Source organism: Symphalangus syndactylus, chromosome 6 (assembly GCF_028878055.3).
Source record: "Symphalangus syndactylus isolate Jambi chromosome 6, NHGRI_mSymSyn1-v2.1_pri, whole genome shotgun sequence".
NCBI lineage: Eukaryota > Metazoa > Chordata > Mammalia > Primates > Hylobatidae > Symphalangus > Symphalangus syndactylus.
The window spans coordinates 145,253,697-145,280,699 of record NC_072428.2 but is presented as its reverse complement, the minus strand read 5'-3'; the positions used below and the strand labels follow the sequence as shown (position 1 = coordinate 145,280,699).

The window sequence follows — 27,003 nt, the reverse complement described above, 5'->3', positions numbered from 1 at the left end:
TTATCACCACAAGCACAGAACACACTGGTCACCTGTGGAATTTCTGCTGAAATGCTAATGCGTGGGCTGGCTCCTTGAACTTAGCTATGGCTTTCCGTTGCTGAGGAAGCATCTGTAAACTCTAGAGGAAGAAAAACAAACACTTTAATGTCAGTTGTAAATGACAATAAAAAATATGAATATATATATTTAAACGTTATTAGCTTTAACACAAAATGAGTCCAGGCGGACACTTGGAACAAACTAATTGATTTTCCTTTCTATCTCCCTGGCAATTTTTCTTACTTATCTAGATAATCTATTCCAAAACAGTGCTTTACTAAATCATTGCCAACAGCAACAGTTACACCCTCCAATCCTAGTGTTGAGACCTCCCATCATCTGGCCCCATCAGCTGCCCCAACCTGCTCTAGGAGACCTGGTAGCAGGTACCCTTGGATAGAGACATCTCCTCTTCTCACGCCTCATCAGGTGATTTTTCATAGCGGCCCCCATGAATTTTTTAAGAACAGGACTCATCACACCAGAGGAAACTGTTTAGTATGGGGGCCCCACAGCCCACAGTAGGCAATGGCCCCTAGTCTACCATCTCTGTGCATCTGGCTGGGCCACGGTGAGGGCAGTGGTGCCTGGGGCAGCCATCAGCATAACGTGGTCACATTTTGTACTTTAAGAACAGCAGTCTTAAACGGTGGTATCTGAAATGAAGTCGCCACCCACTGGCCTAAAACAATGCCAGTGAAAAAGAAATGAATTTGTGAAGATTGGCCGAAAGAAATGATGAATCCAGTAAAGATTTACAAAGGAAGTGTTTGCAAAGCGAAACTCAAATCGAGTCCTCAAATCTGCTGCCTGAGGAAGAGGGGGAGCTGCTTTCTGCTTTCTTAAGCCTTTAGGATCTAGGGCTGGGAGGGGTAGGCAGGAGGAGAGCACAGCGATCTGCGGATCTGTTCGGTGGCGCTCTGTGAACTCTCAAGCAACTCAGAGCTCCAGAGTCTGGTTCTTCTCAATTACTTCAAGACACAGTCAACTTAGTGCCTGCTGTCTGGAGCACACACAGGAGCCCCTGACTCTTCTTGTTTTTTGAGACGGAGTCTCGCACTGTTGCCCAGGCTGGTGTGCAGTGACGATCTCGGCTCACTGCAACCTCCACCTCCTGGGTTCAAGCGATTCTCCTACCTCAGCCTCCCGAGTAGCTGGGATTACAGGCACCCGCCACCACGCCTAGCTAATTTTTTGTATTTTTAGTAGCTAATTTTTTGTATTTTTAGTAGCTAATTTTTTGTATTTTTAGTAGAGACTAGGTTTCACCATGTTGGCCAGGCTGGTCTCAAAACTTCTGACCTCATGATCCGCCTCTGCCTTGGCCTCCCAAAGTGCTGGGATTACAGGCATGAGCCACCGCGCCTGGTGCCCGATTCTTCTAAGAACAGGTGTCCCTGGGCAGCTCCTGGCATGGGCACCAGCAAACACTGTCCTGAAGGACTGCATTCAGCAGGCACTTTTGGTGGCCAGAAACTATTTGCTGTGTCTGAGTTTCTGTTCAGTGAAACAGAATAGCTAGAGAAAATAACCAACTACCAGCCCAGCACATGATCCCTTGAAAATACTGAGGCACATGTGGCCATTTCATTTTAAAGCATGTCAAAGAGCTACAATGGAAGCAAACAGCTAAAAAACATCAGTGACTTGGAAAGTGTTTTAAAAAGTTACACTGTATATGAAATAACTGCTCTCCATTTTAATAACTATAGAATGTCTATCAGTAAACAAGACTAGCAGAGCTCTAAAAGAATACTCAAACACTCCCGAAAAAGGTGTCTTCCAGTGCTTCTACAACAGCGTTTACACAGAAATACAAAGGTTCAAGTCTCCAAATTCAAGGGCATCAAGAAGGCCTGCAAACAGGCTACCCCAGAAGCATCGGCCCTGGTCTGGGGACATCACTGAGACAGGCCAGCAATGAGGCAGCCTGTGAGGCAGTAACGGAATTGGTTTTTTTCTGAAACAAGTTCAGTAAAATATCAGACTTTCTCCCTTCTTTCTGAAATAAAAAATGAATACAAAAGAAATTTCTTGATAGTTTCACTTCTCATTAACAGGAAAAGTAAAGCCCCACAACGTGGTCTCCTGGATACATTCTCAGCAATATGGCTTGCAATATGGCTTTCTGGACTTTGAAATTCCGCCTGTATTTCTTGACAGAGACCTGTTTTCTCTCCCAATCTGCCAGACTCATATTTCAGCACGCACCCCTTTTGTGTATTAGCCTGTGAATGATATTCAGTCACTGAAACAATAGAGCAACTTCCAAAGAGAAAATGCTATCTGTTCTGTTCCCAGGTAAGGGGCTGTGTGGAGTGAGTGTCACTTGTCCATCCCAGCCTAACCCTAACCCTAACCTAGGTTAGAGCTGCAGCAGCCGTGCCTCCGGGGTTCTCTCCGTTCTTCTGGCCACTGCGTTAGCATGCTCAGTGCTCCAGGATCCTGGGGGGTTTAAACAATGCCCAAAGTGACTGAAACAGTTTCACACAACAGCTGCCAATACGGTAGCAGAGCTTACTGTGAGAACTATAATAACGGACCTTCTCTAAACTTACCTTGTCTAAAAATATAAAAATTCCTTCATTAGGAATGGATAAGGAAAATTAATTTCATATATCGTAAAACAATGAACAACATTCTGCAATTCACAGATAGAATCTGGATTTTGGAAGTACTATACTCAAGCGAGAGCCTGTCTCCACAAAAAAATTCAAAAATTAGCCAGGTGCAGTGGTGTGCACCTCTAGTCCTAGGTACTCAGGAGGCTGAGGCAGAAGGATCCTTTGAGCCCAGGAGGTGGAGGTTGCAGTGAATCATGATCACAGGATCACACCACTGCACTCCAGCCTGGGTGATAGAGTGAGACTCTGTCTCCAAAAAAAAAATTAAAAAAAAATAAAAAAGAAAATATCAACAGTTCTTTTGGGAAATAACATTTCTAGATATATGTGGTGACTTTATTTCCTTTGGGCAATTTCACAATGTGAAATGAGGGCATCAGGCTGCCAATCGTACAACATTTGGTATCGGGTTTTACTTGTAATCCATGTAGCTTAAAAACCTCGATTTGATTGAGGAGCTATCCGTGAAGAAAGCATTAACTTCCAGTGAGATTCTTCAATCAGAGGAATGACATGGTTTTCAGACACTCAACATAATGAACAAGTCTGCTGCCCTAACATTTGCTTCCTGTCTAGCCTCTCTACTTACATTTTTGTACCTTCTTTCAGAAATAAACCCTGTTTTCTAGATACAAAATTAAATTGTAGAAATTGCCAATATTCAACCATTTCTGACCTACCAAAATGACAAGTATTCGTGATTTATCAGGAGCAGAAGAAAAGAAACTTTCCAGTGAAAGCTTAAACACATGGTCGCCAGCTTCCACTGTGAAAATATACACATCTACACAACTCAGCAACACGCTATCATAGAGTTAAAACTTTTCTTCACCCACAACAAACCAAAAGTTAGAATTTGTCTCCAGTCTACATACTGACCTATGTAAGGACCTCCTTCTTCACCCCCAGCCCCACATAACATACTGGCGGGGAGAGGGGAAAGGCTGGCACACCAGCTCTCACCCTGACTGGCTTTTCATTTTCAGAGACATCTTCAGACAACTTCTGAGGAAATCTCACTGGGCTACTATAAATAAGTAGCAAATGCAAGTTAAAAGAATACACTTCAGCTGGCAGCTTCCCACATCTGTACCCAGCAATCCCATCCAGAACCATAAGATTGAATCAACAACCACGCCACCTGGCAGCAAAAAGCTTCCATGTTGTTCAGAACCCTAGCCTCTTTTCCCCATGAAAAGTTCTTCCTCTTCTGAGGAAGAGTCTGTGCATGTGTATACATGTCTGTGCATGGCTGTGGTTGTGTGTGTGCCTGCATGTATAAAGATAACTAAAATGTTACAGGATTACAATGGATTCTGCAATCCTAAACACCAAGCTCTGTTTCTCCCTCTGGCCAACAATTCTAGCACCTTAAGGAATCACTTAAAGGAAAAAAAAAAAAAAAAAGATATCAGCTGCTTTTAAACACAAGTCAAACTGCTTAAAATAAGCCTAATTTATAAATCGTGAGAGATGTAAATTCTTGAGCGCCACCCTAGAACACAGTACGACACTAGAGGGGGTGGGGAGGCACTCCCTGGCAGGAAGGGCCGAGTCCCTGCAGAGCCTCAGTGAGCCTGCTAAGCATTTCTGTATGGAACGGTGTGCAGGACTGGCCCGTGGGGCTCCCCTCTACACACAGGTCATTGTGCGACCAACCTCCTGTTGGAAATAGAGCGCCTGAAGCCTGCACACGATTCCAGTGGTGGGCTGAGCGGTAAAGAAAGGTTCACAACAGTGCTCTGGGCAACTCCAGCCCACACTGAGTTTTCTGCCCCATTTCATGTTTCCGTCTGTTATCGTAACATGCTGGGTCTTCCTGGACACCAATTCTGGTACTTCCCCTGAATTTCAATGTTTGGGCTCTCCTGCACATCCATGTGATCACTACGGGCACGCTGCTCCTTTTGCTCTGGTATAATTTTAAAACGTCTCCTCATCTCTCCTTTTCCCTTTTCATTCCTGGTTGTCCCGTCTTCCCTGTCTTACACATGCTTCTCCTCTAAAGCACAGACAAGCTCTGTGTTCTCACACAGGTCTCTTCAATCTTCCTCCTCCTTTTGGAATGATTAACAACCGTGTTCTCAGAACCCTGTGGGAGAGCCTCCAGTTAACCAGCTTTTCCGTTGTGGCTTCCCATCCTGTGCCCACACACATCTGTTCTTTACGCCTGTGATGTGGGCTTTTCTGGAATCCATGTCTGACACTGCTTAGTGTTTTCTTTCTCAATTGTCCAAACTTCAAAACCACTCAGCTGCTTACTCAAGATTCCAAGATTTTCTACTTCACCAACCAGGCCTTCCTGCAGTCAGAACCAGACATAAAGGGGCTGTCTTCTCGGCGATCCACTTTATCTTAGAAGCAGAAGCAGAATCGGTCAGTCAGACGCCGAGATGATCCCACCTTCCACCGAGTTCACAGGGCCTCCATGGTGGGCTGAGATCCGCTCTGCAAAGGGCAGATTCTTCTCTGAGCGGTGCTTTCTACGTTTCTATGCCTACCCCCAAATCAGCAGTGTCAGGGAGAGCATCCTGCGCTGCATCTCCGAGGGCTCTCCTCAGCAGCCTCTGGGGGACGGCAGCCCCCCCGGCCTTGGGAGCACAGCTGACTCGGGAGAAGTCAGTCACTGCGGCCCAGCCAGGGAGGCTGTGCGCCCACTCCCCTTCTTCCCACTGCTTTAATGTGCTTTCCTGCAAGAAACACAGATGATGGTTTCTTGCTTCTTTCACTTCCTTCCAGATGACACCCAGGAAGAACGAAAGAGTTCATATGTGGTTTATGAGTAGACAGAAAAAAAAAAAATAGTCTTCGAGGAATCAAGTTCTTGTCAAGTTACAATTTCTGAAACATGGGTACAGTTCGAAACTTTTTGGAAGACCATCTTCCGGTTATGACATTTCTACGAAATCTTCTCATTCTTCCTCACTCTTTGAGTCTATAGATAAATGTCTTTGAAATGGACTTTCTGGAGAGGCTTATTAATGTAGTTTAAGGAAGTAAAACACTAATCTGAGAACAAAACTGGCTACCACATCACTGGTATACTGAGAAAAGTTCTCAAATTCCATGGGTTTAAAAAGTATAGTTAACATGCAGTTACAGCCGGGTGCGGTGGCTCACGCCTGTAATCCCAGCACTTTGGGCGGATCACGAGGTCAGGAGATCAAGACCATCCTGGCTAACATGTTCAGTGAAACCTCGTCTCTACTAAAAATACAAAAAATTAGCCAGGCGTGGTGGCATGCGTCTGTAGTCCCAGCTACTCGGGAGGCTGAGGCAGGAGAATCACTTGAACCCGGGAGGCGATGGTTGCGGTGAGCCCAGATCGCACCACTGCAATCCAGCCTGGGCAACAGAGGGAGACTCCATCTCCAAAAACAAAAACAAAAAATAACGTGCAGTTACTAGAATTTTCTACAATTAAAAGTCCCAAAGGAATGAATACAGGTCCTCCTGGTGTAGACACCACCTGGCATTACACCAGTGAACACTAGGTGGTGCCATATCCCAAAGAGACAGAGACTCGACACTATTCCAAAACATTTAGGATAAAAAATATTTGTGGCTCACGCCTGTAATCCCAGCACTCAAAGGAAATGGAAGCAAACGGAAGAAAAAAGAGACCATATAAGAGGTCTATACAAACCCACAGTACAAAACGCAAAATTCAATTTAAAAGACAAGACAGAAGTTAGCTGGTTTGGCAATGACTCCAAGCATCTTCTCACAATGTAGGCTCTGAGCCTCACTCAATGCTGTGAGAAGCAAACAGTACTTGCTGTTCAGGTATGGATCTTGACAACTCGATCACACTCAAAAATATTCAAGAAAATGATCAAGGCTACACATGATGAAGCAAAGTTCACAAAAGTAGCAGGTGACATATGAAAACAACAGTGCAACCCTTCCACCCACAGGGAAGTGCAGATCACCCCAAAGACAGGAGGACCGGCAGGACACTGGGCCACACACGTGAGGCCTCGCCAAGTGCACCCGTCTGTGGCTCCCAACAGACTAGGCTCAGGGTTTTTTCACCTGGACTCACTGCTACACAGTTACTGGACCAGAATTCTCCATCGCCATTTATTTTGAGAATCTCAGATTAGGATAACCACATTTTAAACCATCTAAAATGCTCTAGTGTCTACTGTGTTCCTGCAAATTAATCCAGATTATGATCAATTGTTTTGAAATATCCTTAAACATAAACTGTACACTTCTAATAGCTGATAAAGTATTCCTAACTGCACCACTAGGGAGCCCGCTCTATCACAAACAGAAGCCAAGGCTTTGGGTTAACTTTCCATTACTACACACCAATAAAAATGAAACCTATCTCCCCAGGAAGCCAATAATGAAGATGGCAGCAATTAAACCCAAGTAACATGTATGTTTCTGGAAGGGTTTTCATCTATTCATTTTTAGGAACTGTCAACAGCAGATGGAGATCTAAAACATGTACATTAATTACTTGTATCAACCCTAGTGTTAACATGTTTCCAAATTCACCCATGAAGCTAGAGGCTGTAAGAGATTCTTGAAAGAAAGCACTTTGCACTCCTCAGAACTCTGACATGTACTCTGTGCATCCAAAAATGTCTTATTTCCAAAGTGCTCTGCCCTCAGACACACCAGATTCCGCCACGGGATGCAGGGTGCATGGCAATGGCAACAATGGGCACCACAGGTGGCACCTGACAGGGAGGCCAGAAATTGGACTGAACAAGCAGGTGGCTTCTTCGCTGGGTCGGCTACAGGGCTCTGGGCCTACAGAGACCAGGAGTTTCCATGGAAAACCTGTTTCCAATGGACCTGGAACTGTGTTCCTTTTCATGCATCTCATTTGCAGCCAGCTCAGCAGGCATGTTTCAGCATTAGAGTTAGCCAGCTTTAAATTAAGAGACGAAGATACAGTCCAAGATACTGTCATATTTGTAAAATCTAAACCAAGTCACAGTTATTTAGCACATGAAACTATTTCTGGAAAGCAAGGAAAAGAAGGCTAAATACTTTAAAATGTAATGTTATTACAAATAAAACAAGTCATTTGATAGAACAAAAAATTCTGTATGTATGTGTGCAAATGTGAACCTTCTATGACAATATGAGGATCTCAAAGGATAATCTGTTCAGTTGGAGTATTTATTTTTTAAGATTTATAACTAAGAATCTGAAAATTTCAAAATAAACATTTGAGGCAAATGTTCTGTTATTAAGTATGCACAACAGGTTATTTGTCTTATTTCCCAAGTATTATTTTAATATGAAGTAGCCAAAACAATGGGCACTGTGTTTTACGTCAAGAAATGACTTTGTCTTAGGACACAACCACCCATGGCACAGATGCCACCCCCAGGCGGCTACCTGAATGGGTCCCACTGACATCAGCAGGCTCTTCAGCTGGGCATCCGTGGTGGACGAGGACAGCCCCTCCACAGACACCACGCAGGGCTGGGGCTTGCACTCCACCACCCGCAGGTTCTGCTTGTTTGGCATCAGGCGCCCCCGGCCCATGGGACCGGCCACTCCTCTGCCTCGTCCGTGCATGATGGCCTGGTGACAACAAAGGAAATACATTCAGAGTTTCAAGCCTGAGCTTCTTCCATAGTAACTAAGACATAAAAGTGAACAAATAACTTAGAATCCATTAAAATATACCATGAGCTACAGGATTTTCTGTAGTTTTCTATCCACTATCAGAGAATGTTTTAATAACTAATGAGACAACCATATCCAGCAAGTTTAAGTGTAGGCAGAGGAAGAGGAGGAGCTGACGAAGCCTGCACCTCTCCAGGGGCCACACACTTGTGCTCGGTGGGTACTGTGTCATCATCATTCTGTGTAGATCAGGCACCCATCGGGGCTGAGAAACTTGCTGCAAATGACAGTTAAGAATTTGGATCCAGTCCTGAGAGTTCCAGAGCCCCCATTTCTCCTAGCGCAGTATAGGCTGGTTTAAGCAGGACCTGTTGTGCACAGTGCTAAGTCCACCTTACAGTCACAACAAGCCACAGCATCATGTACCTGACTCCGCTGGCAGAGACTACATTTGCTACCCTGTAACCCTCCCAGGCAGATTCTGCAACCAGAAATTCAGCCGTGGCTGCACATTTCCATCGTCTGCAGGCTTTTCAAAAGAAACAAAACACAATTGTGACTGAGGACCCAGGCACCCCCAAGTATGAGTCTGCTGGTCTAAGACGGGCCCAAGCATTATCATTTTTAAAAGCTGCCTAGGGTTCAAAACTACTGCTCAAGGAACTTTTAAAAAAAGAGGAAACTGCTGAACTTTCCCACACTTTCTCCAGATTAGAAAGTCAGAGAGAACATATGTGCCCAATGTAGCCTAGGACAGCGGTGAAGCGCAGAAGGCAGGGTGGAGATGGACGGCACTGGGTTTCCAGATGGTCTACCCGAATTCTGTCGGGGAGTCTGGGCAGAATGCAAAAGTGGCCTCCCAGTCCATCACAGAAAAAGGCAGAAAGTTAGGCGGAAACTGGAATAGAACCTCAGGACATGAGTGTGCACACACACAAGACGAAACGAAGAGAAAACCTCCACATTTCTTAGTACTCTGAAGAAGGCAGCAAAACTATGTCTGTGAAGTAAGTTTTAAAACAGTTGCAAGGCGTTATTTCAAGAGAAACCACACTGGAAAATGCACATGAAAAGTTGCAAGTTACAGTTACCCTGGCTGGAAATCAGTAGTAACTGACCAGTCTTCTGTTCTAACTAGAGTAAGTTATGATATTAACAATAATATCTCTAACAAATGCCTACTTACATGCACCAAGCACCAGGTTTTTTTTAAATGCATCTTCTTATAAGATGCTGAGAATTGCTTAAATAAAAAAGGAAACATCATGATCCTCATTCACAGGAGCGTTTACGTTTAAGTTGAAGAAACTCAAGTGTGCTGTGTGTGTGCGTGTATGCAGGGTGTGTTTCTAAGACCTTTCTCATCATATATTCAGGGATGGCACCTAAAGGAAGAAAATTCAGACCGCAGCAATCTTTAAAGAATCCATCACTTTAACACTGGCATTATCACTGAATCTGTCTATACATCTGTTTTCTAGTACAAAATGGAATTTTGTTTGCTCTCATATCATGCAGTGTTTATGAGATAAGACAAAGTAACTTAAATACTTCAAAAGGAGCCAGAATAGTCTTAATAGTAACACTACTTCTAAAGTGACGAGATGACGAGGGAGGATGAGCGGGCAGAACTGCCATCCTCCAGAGCGCAAAGCAGGGCTGCGCCCAGGTCTCCCTCTGCATAGCTCCACCCAACAGGTGCTACTGGCTTCTGCACCAAGAGGGCACTTCACTCTCAAGACTTTAGGGAGCCAGAAAGATGCCTCACTAGAAGCTGAGGGGAAGGGCACTCTGTCACTTGTGTACAATATGACAGGATGTGCTCCTAGCACACAGACGGTCACTCCAACAGAAAGGGGGATGGTGAGCACCCTTGCTTCCTGCCTGACAGCCTGAGCTCAGAGAAGCTCCTTCCAATCCCCAGGGTTAAGGGAAGGATTAAGGAGCTGGGAACTGTGGCCTAGAGCGAGTTACGTCATCTCCAAAGACCTCAGTTTGCCCTGTCTGAACTGGGGCCATGAGCATGCACTTGATTTTGCATTTGTAAAATTTCTGGCGAGTCAGTGAACAGAGGAAGGAAAGCATGCTGACACGCAGCAGCAGGCACTGTCCCGAGAGCACAGCAGATGCTGCTGGGTAGACAGTTCAGAGCGGCGGGAAGCAATCGCACTCCTGGCTGGCTGTGGGTGCTCTTCTGGGTTTGTTCTGTGAAATAAGTCAGGAGAGGAAAAGGCTTTGGTGAAAATGTTAATGTGTTTTCAAAGCCAGAACAAAGGAAATGATGGTTCACTTATGAATGTGAGTACTACTGTGTGCCATGCGCTACAAATCAGAGTGCGTCTGAACACTGCCTCACACCGGCCTTCGCGTTTCCAGGGCTGTGCACAAGGCAACAAGCAGTACCTTCTTCGCCGGGTGAATTCCTTGGATGCTTTTGATCCCTGGAGGGACAGGCGAGTGTGCGTGGGGCCCCACTGGCAGATGTGGGGGCTGCTGGAGGCCCCCCCTGGTCAGCGTCACCTTGCGGGCAGGCTGTGGTCCCACTTCTGGAGGCTGGGGAAGCCGCTGGGGCTGGCCTTCTGGGTGAAAAAAGCCATCGCTCTCTCCTCCCTGCTGAAACCAAGAAGGCAGCACGTTGTTCAGTGTCTGCTCCACCAAACGCTCCTGCCCAGCATTAGGAAGCCCACCTCAGCCAGTGTTCACCCACAAAGCAAAACCATTTCAAACAAGTGTGACTCGAAACTTGTCATTTCACTAGAGCCAGTAAGGACATTTCTCATTGGAGAGTGGTCAGGTTCTAACAGTATGTTTGAAATTTCAAACACTAAGATGCCCTTTAATTACTGTATTCATATAACAGGTCTGCGATTAAAATAAATGCTGTTGAATTCCGTGAAATACTGGTTATCTTCAAAATACTTCATATGCAACACGCATTTTCACTTTCAGCATGCATTATTCACTTTCAAGAGCATTCTTGTTAAAATGTACAGTTTGCATGAGCAGTGGTTTTAAACTCTTAACTCCCATTCCAACCTACCCTAAGAAGGCAACGAGCCCAACTCCTGCTGGTTGCGACTGTAAGTCTTCCAAACCCATCATGGCGCCTTGCACCCCCTCTGGATACAGGAACTTCAAATACTCTGACCTCTCCAATACAGCGCTCTGAAGCGCCGAAGAGCATCGCGAAACACTGGCTAGAAACTTCCCTTCCTTCTGCCAAGAGTTAAAAGTGCCATTAGCAACTACAGAGTATGTGGATTTCCAAGAAGCGCACTTACTCTACGAAGCACCTTAGAAATACCAGGAATCTTAACTTTTGTGTTTTATTAACAGTCTGTTCATCGATCAGGAGGCAAGTACACCTTGGAACTGCGCCACCGATGTTGTTCATACATCCAGGCAGCATAAAAATGTCTTAGGGTGGTGCCTATCAGCTGCTTTCAGTACTGAGTAGTGTTTCTCCCAAAGAACAGCTGGAGGCTGGGAAAGAACCGCAAGGACAGCAGACACCACCCTGATGAATTATGTCAGGATGGATGCTTGGACTTGAAAAGGAAGATGGAGGCTTTTATTAGCACCAGGCCCACTCTCAACATCGACAGGGAGGGAGTGTCAGTCATGGGATAGTAAACGCCCCCCACGGGGTGCTTAGCTGTGCCAGTGTCTCCAGGGGCAACCTGGTCAACCAGCTCAGAAGCAGCCCACATAGCCTTGTCCCGCTCTTCCTACCAAACGTACCTTGTGGAGACCAAACGGAACAAAGGGCTCTGCAAAAAGAAGGAACACGGATTGGGGCAAGATGCATGTAGCTAAGATTTCTGCTAAGACTGTACAAAGTAACAGGGACTCAAGAAAAGATGAGATGAAAAATGTCACACAGGAACAGGTGGCATGAAAAAGTCTGCAAATCTTCTCTCTCCAAAACAAGTACAAGCTGGACAAAATTTCCCAAAACAACATTTGAGGACTCTGGAAATCAAAGAAAATGAAACAAATGGAGAAGCATTTATTCCTGAGCTGTGAGGACAGTGCAGTGTGTGGCAGCTCCATGAGCACAGGGCCGAAACTCAGTAAGGCCTGAAGTCCCCCAGCAGCACTGGCCATACAAGGAGCACCCTCGGAGGGAAAGGTGCAGGGAAGCCCATGGGTCTGTAGGCCAGAGGGTCATGGTTCAGTGTGGAACAAGCAGCACACCAGCTAGAAATCTGAGAAACCTAATGAGGAAATTCCAGAACAGAAAGTGCTAGAGAAGGCCTAGATGGGCTCTCCCCACATGGCTGCGTGGGAAGCCCCAACCCACACACAGATAACTGGCCACGGGGGGCCGTGCAGGGTCCAGAGACCTGAGCACAAGCTCGTCCCAGGCGCTGCCTGGCCACTAAGCTGCGCTGCCTGGCCACTAAGCTACGCAGCAGTAGAGTCAACCCCTAGGAAGCTAGGCTGAGAAATAAAAATAATACAAACACTGAACAAAAAAATATTTAAACAGAATGAAAACAAAAACACAACACATCAAAATTCAGGGGGTGCAACTTAAGCAATCACATCAAAAAGGAAAAACATCTAAAATCAGTAATTTGAGTTTCTACCTCAAGAAGCTAGTCCCCCTTCCTCAAAAAAGGAAATCAAACCCAAGTAGAAGGAAGGAAAATGATAAAAGATGACAGTGAAAAGCAATGGCATGGTAAAAAGAAAAAAGAAAATCTGTGAAACCAAAAGTTGGTATTTTGAGATCAGCAAAAAATTGATGCTCCTTTAAGGATACTGACCAAGAAAAGAGGAAAGAAGATAAATTACCAAAAGAAGGCAACAAAGAGGGATCACCGCAATGGACCCTAAGAAATTAAAAAGACATTACAAGCAACTTTACATCAACACACTAGACAATTTACATGAAATGTGCAAATTCCATGAGACACAAGTACCAAAACTGGCCGAAAGAGAAAATACAAATAGAACTCTAAGAAGTAAAGACAATGAATTAAAAACCATTCACAAAGAAAAACAAAGACCCAAATAGCTTCACCAGTAAGTTTTACCAAATATTTAAGGAAGAAAGACTACCAAGCTTACGCAATCTCTTTCAGAAAACAGAAAAGGCAGAAGCACTTCCCCATTCATTCCTGGGCCTGGTATTACCCTAATACAAGGCCAAAGGCATCAAAAGAAAAGACAACTGCAAAAGAATATTCCTCATAAACATACATGAAAAAAAATCCCCAACAGAATATTAGCAGACTAAATCTAGCAACACGGAAAAGGGATCACACCTCATGACCTGGTAAGGTTCATCCCAGAAGTGCAGAGCTGGTTTAACACCCCCCAGTTAATCAAGGGAACATACTACACAGAGGAAAAGGACCATGGGTACATCTGCTATTGTCCAGCCAGGGCTGCGGGTGACTGAGCCAGATGGGTTCTCCCCCACCTAACGCTCTATGACTCTATCATGTGAATTATCATCGCCTGAAATGTGCTGATCTTACTGGGAGTCACTCCTGTCTTACAGGGGCTACCCCCAACCCCCACATGAAAATGGAGGCACTGTGAAAAGGCAGACCGCTTGCACAATCCAAAGTCAGGCTGGTAGTTTGTGCCTCTTAAACCTTCTCCACAAGGTCTTCCTACCCAATGTGTGAGCAGGTATCCCACCACAGGCAGGGAGGGCCTATCCTGAGTACACAATTTTTCAGTCTGTATCTTAAAAAGCTATGTGAATTCTCTCTAGTTTTATATATGCTTGAAATTTTCTATACTAGAAAGTTTTAAAATTTAAAAATATATACCACATACCCTCATCTTTCATGAGAACCAGTGACCATTAATTTATCCAAAATCCTATTGCAATGGTGTTGCCTGACAGTACAATCTTAGTGTGAGATTCATAAATTCACTATGCACATGTTCAGCTGTACTGCCAATGAAAACATTCCTCCTCTTTACAAGCACGAACACTTCACACCAGACTCCAGGGCCCATGAGGGCCCATGTTAGGTGGAGGGGACATCAGACCACTCAGTTCTCCACACAACTCAGCAACCCAACAGTCTTACTGACTGTGATTCTCCAACTTCTACCCTTTCCACTAAGGTGGGAAAATGCATGGATTGTGGAAGGTTTGCTCTCTAAGAAGGACTTCCATCGTATGAACTTAAGCAATCTAAATCAGCTCCCTGGTAGCTTAACCAACTAGGTCTCCAAGGATGCCAACCACATTTGCTATTTTGTAAGTGCTTGAGAGAAGCCAATGGTTTAGACCCCAGTGAATCTCTTTTGTTCACCATACCACAATGTCTCATGCACATAGAAGGCACTGAAATATTTAGTGAATAGATCAGTAAATACTAGATTGTACTTTTTAAAGCTAAGTAGTTCTGAATGTGCTAAAAGAGATTATAGTATCAGAATACTAGGTTATAGCCACTGTCAATCAGTACACACATATTTACTACATGTCACTAAGATAATAAAAGGCCAACTTTCAGCCCAGCAACATGAAGTGTCACGTGGCAGAAAGAGAGGAGACAGTACCTTTGGCCTAAAGGGAACGATGTTCACAGAACATGACGGACGGCGAGACGAATGCTCTGGCCGCTGTTTCCCTGGCAATCCAGAGCTAGAAACAAGATGGTCTAGAGAGGAAAGTTTAACAATAGCTGGCACCAAAAGGAGGATGTTGTTATTCGTGTGTTGTAAGGTATACAATGTGCATGTGTATTTGGGTGATACACATAACACTGTAGTAATTTGATAATTTTTAACTGTGCTTTGGGAGGCCGAGGCGGGCGGATCACGAGGTCAGGAGATCGAGACCATCCTGGCTAACACAGTGAAACCCCGTCTCTACTAAAAATACAAAAAATTAGCCGGGCGTGGTGGCGGGCACCTGTAGTCCCAGCTACTCGGGAGGCTGAGGCAGGAGAATGGCGTGAACCCAGGAGGCGGAGCTTGCAGTGAGCCAAGATCACACCACTGCACTCCAGCCTGGGCGACAAAGCGAGACTCCATCTCAAAAAAAAAAAAAAGAGCATAAACATTGAGTCAATAAATACCCCAAATAACAGAAAGTTCTCTTCATTGTTATTTTGGGTAAGAGACTGGTGAAAATTTATGTCTGGTGATATTAATGTCAGATAAGAACTCTGAAAAATAAAGTTGTAAACTTTTATTTTCCATTGAAGGAAAGTTTATTTTTTAAGTAGGCTTGATCTCTATTTGAAGTTCAGAAATACAGATATTACAAAAAGCCTTTCCCTTCCTCATCTGTTTCAAAAAACCTAAAATTTCCTTATGTAGATCTTGTAACATAAAGAAAGGGTCCTGATGTGATGGTGTCATACCTCGTTGATGACTTTCTAAGAAATGGCCTGAAAAGACAGGAATAAGGCCTGCGATGAGACAGTCCCTGCAGACAGAGACCTCACCTCCTAGTGCCACCTCTGCTCATTCCGTGGGGCCGGGTGGGCCTCCCTGGGCCTGCCGTTGCACCCCTGCCTGCTTGGGAAGCTCTTGGGCCCTGACTGACAGACTCTTCGGTCCCCATGGCAGGTTGGGATGCAGCTACTTGGTCTTTCTTCCCAGTGGGTCTGGTTCTCGGTGGTCTCTTGCTTCCTGGAGGTATATGCACCACAGTGTCCTCAGGGCAGGCAGACACCACAAGACACAGAAAGTGGGGTGCTTCAGAGTCTTGTGATGCCAACTACCCAACTTTCAAGGAAAGACTCTTTCTACAAAACTGCTCAGCAGAAAGAAGCCCTGCCTGGGTAAGCTCTGGAACTGCTTATATCCAAGACAAGTTTTTGTACCTTATACAGCAGGGGTCCCCAACCCTCACTACCAGTCTGTGGCCTGTTAGGAACTGGGCTGCATGCACCGCAGGAGGTGAGCAGCAGGCAGGCAAGCATTACTGCCTAAGCTCCGCCTCCTGTCAGATCAGCAGCGGCATTCGATCCTCATGAGAGCATGAATCCTACTGTGAACTGCGCATGCGAGGGATCTAGGTTGCCAGCTCCTTATAAGACTCTAATGTCTGATGATCTGAGGTGCAACAATTTCATCCTGAAACCATTCCCCACCGCCGACCCCAGTCCGCGGAAAAACTGTCTTCCAAGAAACCAGTCCCTGGTGCCAGTAAGGTTGGGGACCCTGTTATATAGCAACAAATGGTATCATAAAACTTTATAATGGAAACTTTCAAGGCACTCCTGGGATTCTTAATCATCAAGAGTTTTGGTATTATTCAATATATTCACTTAGTACTGGCAGTGAAATAATCCATAGCTCATATCTGTTCAATGTCTACAATAGGACAAGAAATGTATTAGGGTCTGTACAGACATTGTTTTCCTTCAGTCCTCCTGATGTAGTTTTGGTATTTTGTCCCTCCCCAAATCTTCTGTTGAAATGTATCCCCAGTGCTGGAGATGGGGCTTAGTGGGAGGTGTTTGGATCATGGGGCGGATGACGGTGAATGGCTTAGGCCATCCCCTTGGTGATAAGCAAGCTCTGAGTTCACAAAAGATCTGGCCATTCACAGTGGGTGGTGCATGCCCCGCCCTCCGCCCCACACCACCACGCTCCTGCTTTTGCCATGAAATGCGCCTGCTCCCCACTCTGCATTCCACCATGATTGGAAGCTTCCTGAGGCCTCCCTAGAAGCCAAGCAGATGCTGGCACCATGCTTCCTGTAAAGCCTGCAGAACCCTGGGCCAATTAAACCTCTTCTCTTTATAAATTATCCAGTCTCAGATATTTCTTTATAGCAGTGCAAGAACTGCCTAATACACCTCCCTGAGAGGTAAGTAGTATTGTCCTCATTGTGCCCATTAAACAAACTTCAGTCACACAATAAGCGCTGGAACATCTTTGCGGCTCCAAAACCAGGGGAGGAGTTTACACTAACATATTTTGAAACTATTTTCAGAGAGAGCTGAAACAGGATCAACAATGAAATCACTTTAATTAAATGAAGGGCTACTATAATGCTGTGCTTCTGAGTTTTTCTGAAGATCATGCTAAGCACTGAAGGTTTGAATATAAGTAAAAGGTTGTTTCATTTTGAAAGAAAAAAATGAATTTTTTTTTTCTAATTAAAAGAACAATTATTCCCTTTTGACTTAGCATGAGGAAAAGCTAATTCTACAGAACAGTTTCAAGTTCCTGGGTTTTACTCCAGTTCACACTAGAATGTGAACTAGCATACACATCCCTAGGTTGTGGCCAGGAGCGTAGTTTGGATCAGGTGAACAACTTCTACCCACGGGTCAAATTCTCCCATTGACTCTTCGATTCAACAACTTGTCCCTTTGGATTCTGTGGATCACATTCAAATTTTACTTTATTAGTGGTTTTGTTTTTGAGGAAATTTTCATTTCACCTTTCCCAATGGACAGACGTTAATTTCAAGGTACACTTCAGCCCATACTGTGTTGATACTACAACCTCCGTCAAGAAGTAGGCAAGCATTACTCTGAATGGCATCCAATACAGCTTGGTGGTCCTAATCATTACTTGTAAACTGACAAGTCCTATTTTAGCCACAAAATCAGGTATTACAACAGCCATGCTAGGGAAAGGAAAATATGGGTTTTGATACCACCCGGATACCGTAGATGCTACCCACCACCAAGCTACCCGGCTATCTGGAAATTGCTGGTGACGTTTCTGCCCAAACTTTGCTGCCTACTTTGCAACTTGTGCTTTCGCCTGAGGTTTTACCATTCACTCCAACTCACGGGCAGCACACAGTGACATTCGGCCTCTCCTGGGTTTCCAATATGCTTCGATTAAACATCACAATCCCAGCTTCCATTTCATGTCATCTCTTAGAACAAACAGCAAGCAGAGTGCACCACGAGAGGAGTGAACTGCAACGCGCTAGACTCACACTTGGCCCGATTTACATGGCAAGATCAATGTGGGAACAACGCTTTCGATTCCCTTTTACTGCATATACCAAAACAACTTCCTGATTTTGACTTTTGATTTTAGTGTGTTGTAGTACAAATATCCAGGAACAAATTCTTCAACTGATTACATCTGAGAAACAAATGTATTACATATTTTTATACCTATACTCACACACATAGACAAGATTTGAACAAGAACCAAGCCAAATTAAATCTACCCATTTATAAGTCTTCTGTAAGGTTACAGTTATGCATATAATTACAGCATTGAAAGAGATCCTAAAATTACTAGTACTTAGTTAAGTAAATTTTAACTAAGTTGATTCAAATTGAATTTTAGAAGGCTATCTTAACATCCACATATAAGTGTTGTATGTGGGTGACAGACTACATTCTATTCATAAAAAGTATGTTTGCTTTGAAACTGAATTTTTCCAGGGTGGTGTTCGCTTTTTAACTCTTTAAACAACACTAGGTTCAGGCAACATTTTAAATATCTTCTACTTCCTCCAAAGCACATGAGACAGAAAAGAAGTTTTGTCATCTCTGGTCAAACCAGAAACATTTTTTTCCCACAAATGATTATCTTTTAATGCTATAAAAATCGCTTTTTAGACTAGTATATATATATATATATATATATATAGTTAATTCAATATATATATATGGCACTATTTGAATTAAGTAAGCTTAGGGAATACTTTTTATCAGCTTAATCATTACAAAAAAAAGAGGTCTGTAGCCCCCAACATTAGCAGGACAAATTTATTTATAACAAATGGTTTAAATGCATAGATAAAAACACCTATTGATATTGTCAGGGCTTCCTGCAATTTGACAGATCAAATCTTATTTTCATTCTTAAACCCCATGAAGAAGTGCTATCACTGACTTGCATTCACTAGCGAGCAAATTGATTAACCCCCCTCTATAGAAATCTCAACTCTTGATTATACCTATCAGACGCTAAGCAGCATTATTCTAGAGTGACAACACTTGACAAATTCCCCAACCATTTTTCTCAGCCTTTGTGGCCCTGCTAACTTGTATTAACCCTGATGAAAAATTAATTTTCCTTATCTTCTTCTAAACCCCAAAATCCAAATCCGCCAAACTGGCAACTCTTTCTGTAAAGGTATTATGAAAACCTCTAAAAGATTAATTGCATGTCTTCAGGTGACATTAAATTAATTTCTGTACTCATGACAGACATTTGATACTCCGTACTGAGAGGACAGATAACATTGTCAGGACACACAGAAGGACAGGGGTGTAGTGTCCCAGGGCAGCCTCTTATGAATTCTCCTTTCGATAAGGCCATACTTCACTGTCACCGCCAATGTTGCTGATCTTACAGTCCAGAGACCTCACTGAACAGGTTTCTATTAACTACGACAATGCTGGGCCTATCCCTGTAATCTTTATAAAGCTCACTCAAAATGTGGACAATAAATGATATGCATGCTATACGAAGTTTAAAAATATAAATACATTTAGGGCTCCTCTATTGTTTTCTCTGAAGACTACTGGATTAAAGAAGAGAGGGTAAAAGAAAGTATTAATAAACAGGCTCATATTCTCTTCCTTCTCTGCGATAAATTATCCTCATGAAATAGGAAGCATGCAAAACATGGGGAGCACTTCCATCTGAAATACTGCCTATCTGGAACTGGGTCTACACAGGCAGAATTAAAACCAAATCCATAAGGTTAGAGAGACCAGGGTGGACAGACCTCCTAACCACCAAGCTTCATGAAAGAAAAGGATTCTCTTAGCACATGCATTTGACTTTCTAGTACTGTATGGTGAGAACATGGCACAGTTATTCAAGTGCTTTCTCTCCCTCTTAACAGTCTACCTTTCTGACATCAGTTAGGCCTGGGGAGATCATTCAAAAGCAAAATTAGCTGGCCTTTGAAGGAACAAACAAAAGCCCTGAGCCTCTGAGGGGATCTCATACCCCAGGATTCTCCGATTTTGACAGCACAAATCTACCAGTCTAAAAAGAAAAGGATTACTAAAGTAAGCCAGGCACCTCCAGATGCTGTGGCTTATGAGGCAGGGTGTGAAGTCTAGCTCTTCCAGCCACACAGTCCCTCACACAGGGGTGCAGCCCCAGGCTCTGAAAAGTGGCCCTTCCACCCTGCCCTGGAAGAGTGGCCCCAAAGGATCTGCTCTGTAGCACTGAGCAAGTTCTGCAGAACAGGTGACCAGGACCCTATGTGGGTAGGCTGCTGAAAGTTAGGGGAGGGAAGTTACCTAAGACACTGAAGAAAGCAGATTCCCCTTCTGGCTGGGGCGGGTGAGCTAATCCTGATTCCTAACTGAAGGTGAATTATTTCTGATTCACCTGCTAATTTTACTCCCTAACATCATACCCCTAAAAAAATCATAAATTAATGAGTGTGGAAATTCTTGTATGTTCAAAATGATTTATGTCCTCTAATGACCAATGGTCTATCCTGCCATGTTTAGAGGCCACATGATTAAGAATGCTTAAAAAGTAGTCTCTTTGGAAATTATCAATTCTGCCCACACTAAGACATTTCAAAGCTCTTAAAAACAAGTATTCATGTACAACTGTTTCTCCTCCAAAAGGAAGATGCTAGACTGTACGTCTTATCAAATAAGTGATTAATCAGGATTCTATAGGCCCTATTTTTCTTCCACTCTTCTGCTATTTGCCTGTTGGCCATTTTACCACTCATTAGCACCTTTAAACAAATGAGGTCAAACTCCACCCAGCCAACTTGGCAGGCATAAGGTGCCTCCCCCCGCGCCTCCACGCTCCTCCCCAGCCCCAAGCACCTGAATATGCATCCCTCGTGGCCCCCACCTCTGTGTCAAAAGCCATTTACACTCAGTCTCCCTTCCTGCCTGGTCTTCCCAGAAGTGTCCTGTTGGAAATCCACCTGCAGCTCTGCCCTTCTCATGGGCAGGTTCAGACTGGGAACCTTACTTCTGACTCGCTTCTATCTGGCCCCTCTCAGCTCCTCCTTAGCTCTGCTACTCATCCACTCCCAGGCGCTGCCAGAGATCATCCTAGGAAGTCACCTTCTGCCAGAAATCAAGTGACCAGAACAGCGGCATCCTCCTGTCTGGGACCTTAGAGGCTAAAAACGTGGGTTTCCCTGAATGACACTCATAAGGTGGAGGCTCTGCCTTTGCATGGGTCTTCACCACAAACAAGTTACCACTGCAGATTTACCACTTAACACAATTCAAACAGCAGCAAAACAGGATGTGAAATATCCCATTTTGCAAATGAATAGAGGAGGACTTTCAGGAGGCAATAATAAATTTTTGCATGAAATAATGCCCAGAAGAATTAGTAACGATTCATTTTTTTTGTCTTTTTCCAAATTTTGCTTACTTGTATCATCTAAATGTCAACAGAAACTACTACTTTTATCATCAGAAGTACTTGGGAAAGGGGTAGAACACTGCTAACTCCTCCTTTGCTATTTCAGTAAGAGAGTGCAAGCCATGTTGCCATTTTTAACGTAGTATTTAAATATCTTAAACATTTATAATGTACCTGAAACTGCCTTACATCCTGGACACACAAAAAAAGACCAAACTCCCACTCACGTAAGTAGCAGTAACATCAGGAGCCGGCTCTGAAAACACACGGTCAGATGAGAAGACCAGGCTGCAGAAGAGGAACAAAGAAAGGAGGAACCAGTGTGCGTGGGAGCGGCCATCCAGGGAGGCGTCCCAGAAGACGACCCACTTGAGCTGGATCCAAAGTAATAAGTGGGCCAGAGGCATGAAACATGGCACATCCAGAGAAGGAGCAGGAGTGACAGTAGCAAATTCTAAGCCCGACCAAAGTGCTGAGGAATTTCCACGGCTTCTTAGACCAGTGGTTCTCACAGGGCGATGGGCGGCCTCAGAAGCATGTCATGCACGTTTCTGCCCAGCTCTCAACTCAGTGCTCAGCTGCGTCTCATGCCTTTCCATGTAACAATACTTAGGTTAGAACCTCAACAAAATTTGCAAATAATGACTGTCAATCTTTTGTTTGGGTTTACAGAGGATAAGGGACTCACTTTAAATATCTAAATAGTAACGTTTAATTCTTAGAACTATCAACTACAATAATTCAAAAGATAAAATCAAAATAGCAAAAATTACTTCCTAATTCCCACCAATGACCTATTTCAAAAAATACAGTATAAAAGCAGTATCCGTATGAGCCATTTTCCTTTCTTTGCAACTCACTGTAGAAGAATAAAAAATGTGCTGAGCGGGCCCAGACAGGACAGCCAAAGCAGTGGGCACAATTGGCTCCCAGATCTCCACTCTGAGGACCTGGAGCTTCCAAGAAGCAGGACCGATTCCAGAGCCCACGCAAAGAAGGAACAAGGTGAGCCTGAGCATCTTCTTGCACCAGAAAGTGAGGACATGTTCCAAGAGTAATGGCAACAAATCAAAGGACACAGAAGCCAGTTTAAAGGGGCTCTCACTGGTCAATCTGGGACAATTCTAACATCAACATAAATAATGACAGTGACAGTTCATTGCATAAAGTAAGAGTTCATACACCCATACTGACATAAATAAATGAACAAATAAATGAAGGAGAAGTGTAAATTATCACAGCAGGAGTATGACAGCTAACAAATACAGGAGTGTTGGCATTAGAAAAACTTCAGTGCCTGCTAACAGTAGTGAAAATTTGATCAAAAATGGGATACTTACATAGTCCCAATAGTCTCAAAATCTTCGTATAAATTACTTACTAGTTACAAAGGGTAAAACTGTAACCTTACAGAGGAGAGACTTGGCAAACACCAATTTTACCCACCCATCACCCCATCAAAGTTAATCTTGCCAATATTGGACAAACCTCCCAACTGAATGCACTGAGAAGGACCCAATATCCCCTCTGGGGTGTTCCTGCCAAATATGGGTAACCTGAAACCGATCAGGGCAAATCACAAGATAACCCAAATTAAAGGGCATTCCCTCTGCTCTTTAAAAAGGTCAAGGGCAAGAAACAGCAGATTTAGGGGACACTATGAATATAATGCATGATCCTGGCTGGACCCTGGAAGGTGGGGGTAGCTACAGAGGACATAATTGGTCCAGTGAATAAAATCTTAATATGTACTATGGATAAGATGATAGTATCAGTGCACAATATTTTTATTTTTGATAATGTACAAATGTGGTTTTGTAAGAGAGTATCTGTGTTCTGAATCATAACACATCATGTCTCCAACCTACTCTCAAAGGTTTGGGAAAGAAGGTTTTTGTGCATGCAAATGAACAAAAAGACCAGGATAAAACAAACTTGACAAAATGTAAACAACTGGTGAATCTGATAAAGAACATATGAGAGTTTCTCCTACTGTTCTTAAAACTAAAATTATATTAAAACATTCCCTTTCCCACCTCCCCAAGCTCCACAAAAGGGCTCAGGTATATACATATCATTCCAAAAGTGGGAGTAACTTTTGAGAAGGTAGGAAGGGAAGAAATTTACAAATGCAGTCCAACCCCACAAAAGCATGATCCCACAAATAAACTGGAACCTTCGGGATGCAGCATTTTGACAGCCTTTTAAAAATAAAAGCATCACAACTGGACAGCTGGCTTTCCTGCGGGGGCATTCTGTGCTTCTCCCATTTCTCTGTGTGGCCAACAGAATAAAGGACTGTTTACTTAATTTGCCGCCAAATTCTTAAAATTTTATTATCTTGATTAGAATAAAGCAGCTGAATTGGTATTTGCTTTCACTTTCTTAAAGATCAATATAAACAGCCACTCCAAAAACAAAAACCATTTTCTTTTTCCTTCAACTAAAAGGGTAGTAACATTTACTGAGCTATTATCACATACTCAAGCACTGTACCACTAACTTTACATGATTACGACATTTAATCCTTGCAAGGATCCTGGGAGAAGAGTTGGTTCTCATCGTACTGATGAGGAAACTGAGATTCATTGAGGCCAGGTAACCAAGGTTACAGAGATGCAAAATGAAAACCAAGATGCAAACACTTCAAAGACCATATACCATTCCCCCTAAATAGGAAGACAGACACTGACCACCTAAGGCAAAGAATTTCCCCTGGCACTTGTTTGTTCTAATTCCTTTTTCCTGTGTTTAATCACGCAGAATGGTTTTAGATGACTATAGTAAGTTTACACTAAGTAAATATTTTATACTTTTTACATTTGCTGTTATTACTTGAATTGTTTTTCTGGGAATTATGTATTGGTTATGAACAAAATTATAATGTAACAAGGTTGATCTTTTGGTTTCTTAAATACTGAAAAATAGCTTTCTGAGAAAATGGGCAAATGGAGAATATTTCTATATTCTAAGTAATTAAAAGAGAACCATTCCATGAAATACAATTCTACAGATGAACTATCTACTTAATAGTCATGATGGCACATGAAATTTTAGAAGCAGTATTTGCTGCTAATACTACTTATAAGCAGCATTAATTTGTTCCTTTTGTAATCTCACCTAGCAAATCCAGACAATAAAATGAGTGGAAAAAAAATGGAAATTCACATACACAGAAATTGATTAGCCTCATAACAAAAGATTTCTTTCCATTTCAAATTCCCCTAATATTTCCCTTCGAAGTTTTAAATGTAAAATGTGACTTAATTTGATTCACACAGAAATGTTCAAGGATAGATTCACAGCACGTAGCAAGTGATGGCTATTCTTAACTAGGACACAATATGCACTCCCTTTCCTGGGCCAGCGGCCCAGGTTCTGGAACCGGGATGATGGAACCCCAGCCACTCGCCAGGCCTATATTCAAGGTGAGGCTACTTACCAACCAGGCTGCTTTTTCATGTATCAAATCCTTCTCAGCCTATTGTTCCAGGCAGTCACTATCAGTCAGTTGCATGGGCAACCAAAATGAAACCTAATCCTCATCATCATCATCATCATTATCCTAGGAGCCCCCATTAAGCATTTTCCAAATCAATCTGGACTGCTAACAGTAGAATATTATCCCTAATCAAGAAATAAATAACACCATGACAAACACAGCAGATAAAATAGACAACTATCATAAACAAGGGTAAAGAGCATAAGATTCAGCATTAAACCACATTTGGAAGCCCAGCTCTATACCACTTAGTAGTTGTGCAGCCCTAGGCTGGTTACATAACCTCCGTGAGATTCAATGCACTCGCCTCAGAAGGATGTTGTGAGTACGTGCTAAATACTTAATAAACGATAGCCACTGCCATTATCTGGCATAAAATCACATACTTTATTTCTTTTTTTTTTTTTTATTATACTTTAGGTTTTAGGGTACATGTGCACAATGTGCAGGTTTGTTACATATGTATCTATGTGCCATGTTGGTTTGCTGCACCCATTAACTCGTCATTTAGCATTAGGTATATCTCCTAATGCTGTCCCTCCCCCCTCCCCCCACCCCACAACAGTCCCCAGAGTGTGATGGTCCCCTTCCTATGTCCATGTGTTCTCATTGTTCAATTCCCACCTATGAGTGAGAACATGCGGTGTTTGGTTTTTTGTCCTTGCGATAGTTTACTGAAAATGATGTTTTGGGGACTTAGAAGCATTCTACAAAGAAAATGGGAAGTTATGAAGTGCCTTCTGTGTACCAGAAGCTTTCGTTTACTGATGCCTCACAGCAGACTTACTATAACCCCACTTGCAGATTGGAAATTAAAGTTCAGAAAAATGAAATGACTGTTCAGGGTCCCAAAGAACAGACAACTATTCAAACAGGAGTCTTTCTGCACCCAAAGCCACACTGTTTTACCCCATCACATGACTGCGTGCACAGGTGAGCTCTCAGTCCTGGAGAAAGGCTCCAATCTCTACACAGCAAGAAATTCCAGAGCAGCCAACGGCAAAACGCGATGCCAACAATGAGCCCTTGAATCTGCACAGTCACTTTTCAAGCTTTAAACCAAGACGTTGACCCTAGTCAACACAATCGCTTAAGAAACAACCCCAGGAATCATGCTGCTCATTTCTTTTCCAAAACGTTCCCTATGCGCACGCATACTGCAGCAGCAGCCACAAAGGGGACCACCATGAAAGGACTAGACATTCTCTTACAATGAAAAGGACCAAGGAAAATCACCTGAAAGGCGATATAATTAACCACAGGGCAGACTACAAAAACCTATGGTCTTAAGACTCAGCCTCTCTCACCTTTCAAAAAACCCAGTTTAATAAAACCCAACGATAAATTATTTCATTGTAAGTAATGACATATGGAAAATACAGAAGAAAACTCCATTTGATTCACAATTGCCTCACAGACATGAGTACACTCACAGAAACCTAATTAAGTTGTATATCATAGTAAGAATGGCAAGAAAACTGTGCTTTCATAAACATGTGAACAATCCTGTGGACATATATTTTAACTGCAATCACCCACCAGAGCACAAGTTCTTGAATGGCACTATGCAAAGACAGTTTGCTATCCTGTCTAGAGACGTGAAGAATTAGGAGGCTACTGAATGCAAAGAATAATTTAATTAAATGCATTAGATTTAGTTACACTAGTTAAATTAGAAAAAAGGGAAGGAGGTAATTTAGGTTAGGATATAGTTTAGGTTAGAAAAAATGGGAAACACGAACCAACAATAAAATGTTTTTATTAAATAAGTAATCATAAAACTAAAATGTATACAATAATATTCTGTATAGGTACTATGTACAAGTTAATCCTCCCCAAATGCTAAGCTCCTGTCAGCCAAGAAGGCCTGCTCAGCTCTCGGCTCCTTAAGATTTTCGCAGGCAGAAAACATCCCTGGGCATTAAGATCACAGCCCCCAGATGCAGAGAATGCCTCACCAGC

The 27,003-nt window shown here is 43.2% G+C and overlaps 1 protein-coding gene across 11 annotated transcripts in view; it reads right to left on the bottom strand.

Annotated features, from left to right (window-relative positions):
• RBM33 (RNA binding motif protein 33) overlaps window positions 1-27,003 on the bottom strand; it is a 140,000-nt gene that overhangs the window by 6,774 nt on the left and 106,223 nt on the right. For 4 of the 11 annotated variants that reach the window (XM_055269800.2, XM_055269802.2, XM_055269803.2 and 1 more), the window contains 3 exons: window positions 10,668-10,877; window positions 8,031-8,219; window positions 33-121 (listed from right to left, as the gene is read on the bottom strand). In XM_055269800.2, coding sequence (XP_055125775.1) covers window positions 33-121; window positions 8,031-8,219; window positions 10,668-10,877 — 488 coding nt within the window. The remainder of the gene's footprint in view (window positions 1-32; window positions 122-8,030; window positions 8,220-10,667; window positions 10,878-27,003) is intronic. The other 7 variants (XM_055269801.2, XM_063642375.1, XM_063642376.1 and 4 more) reach the window with 2 other exon arrangements.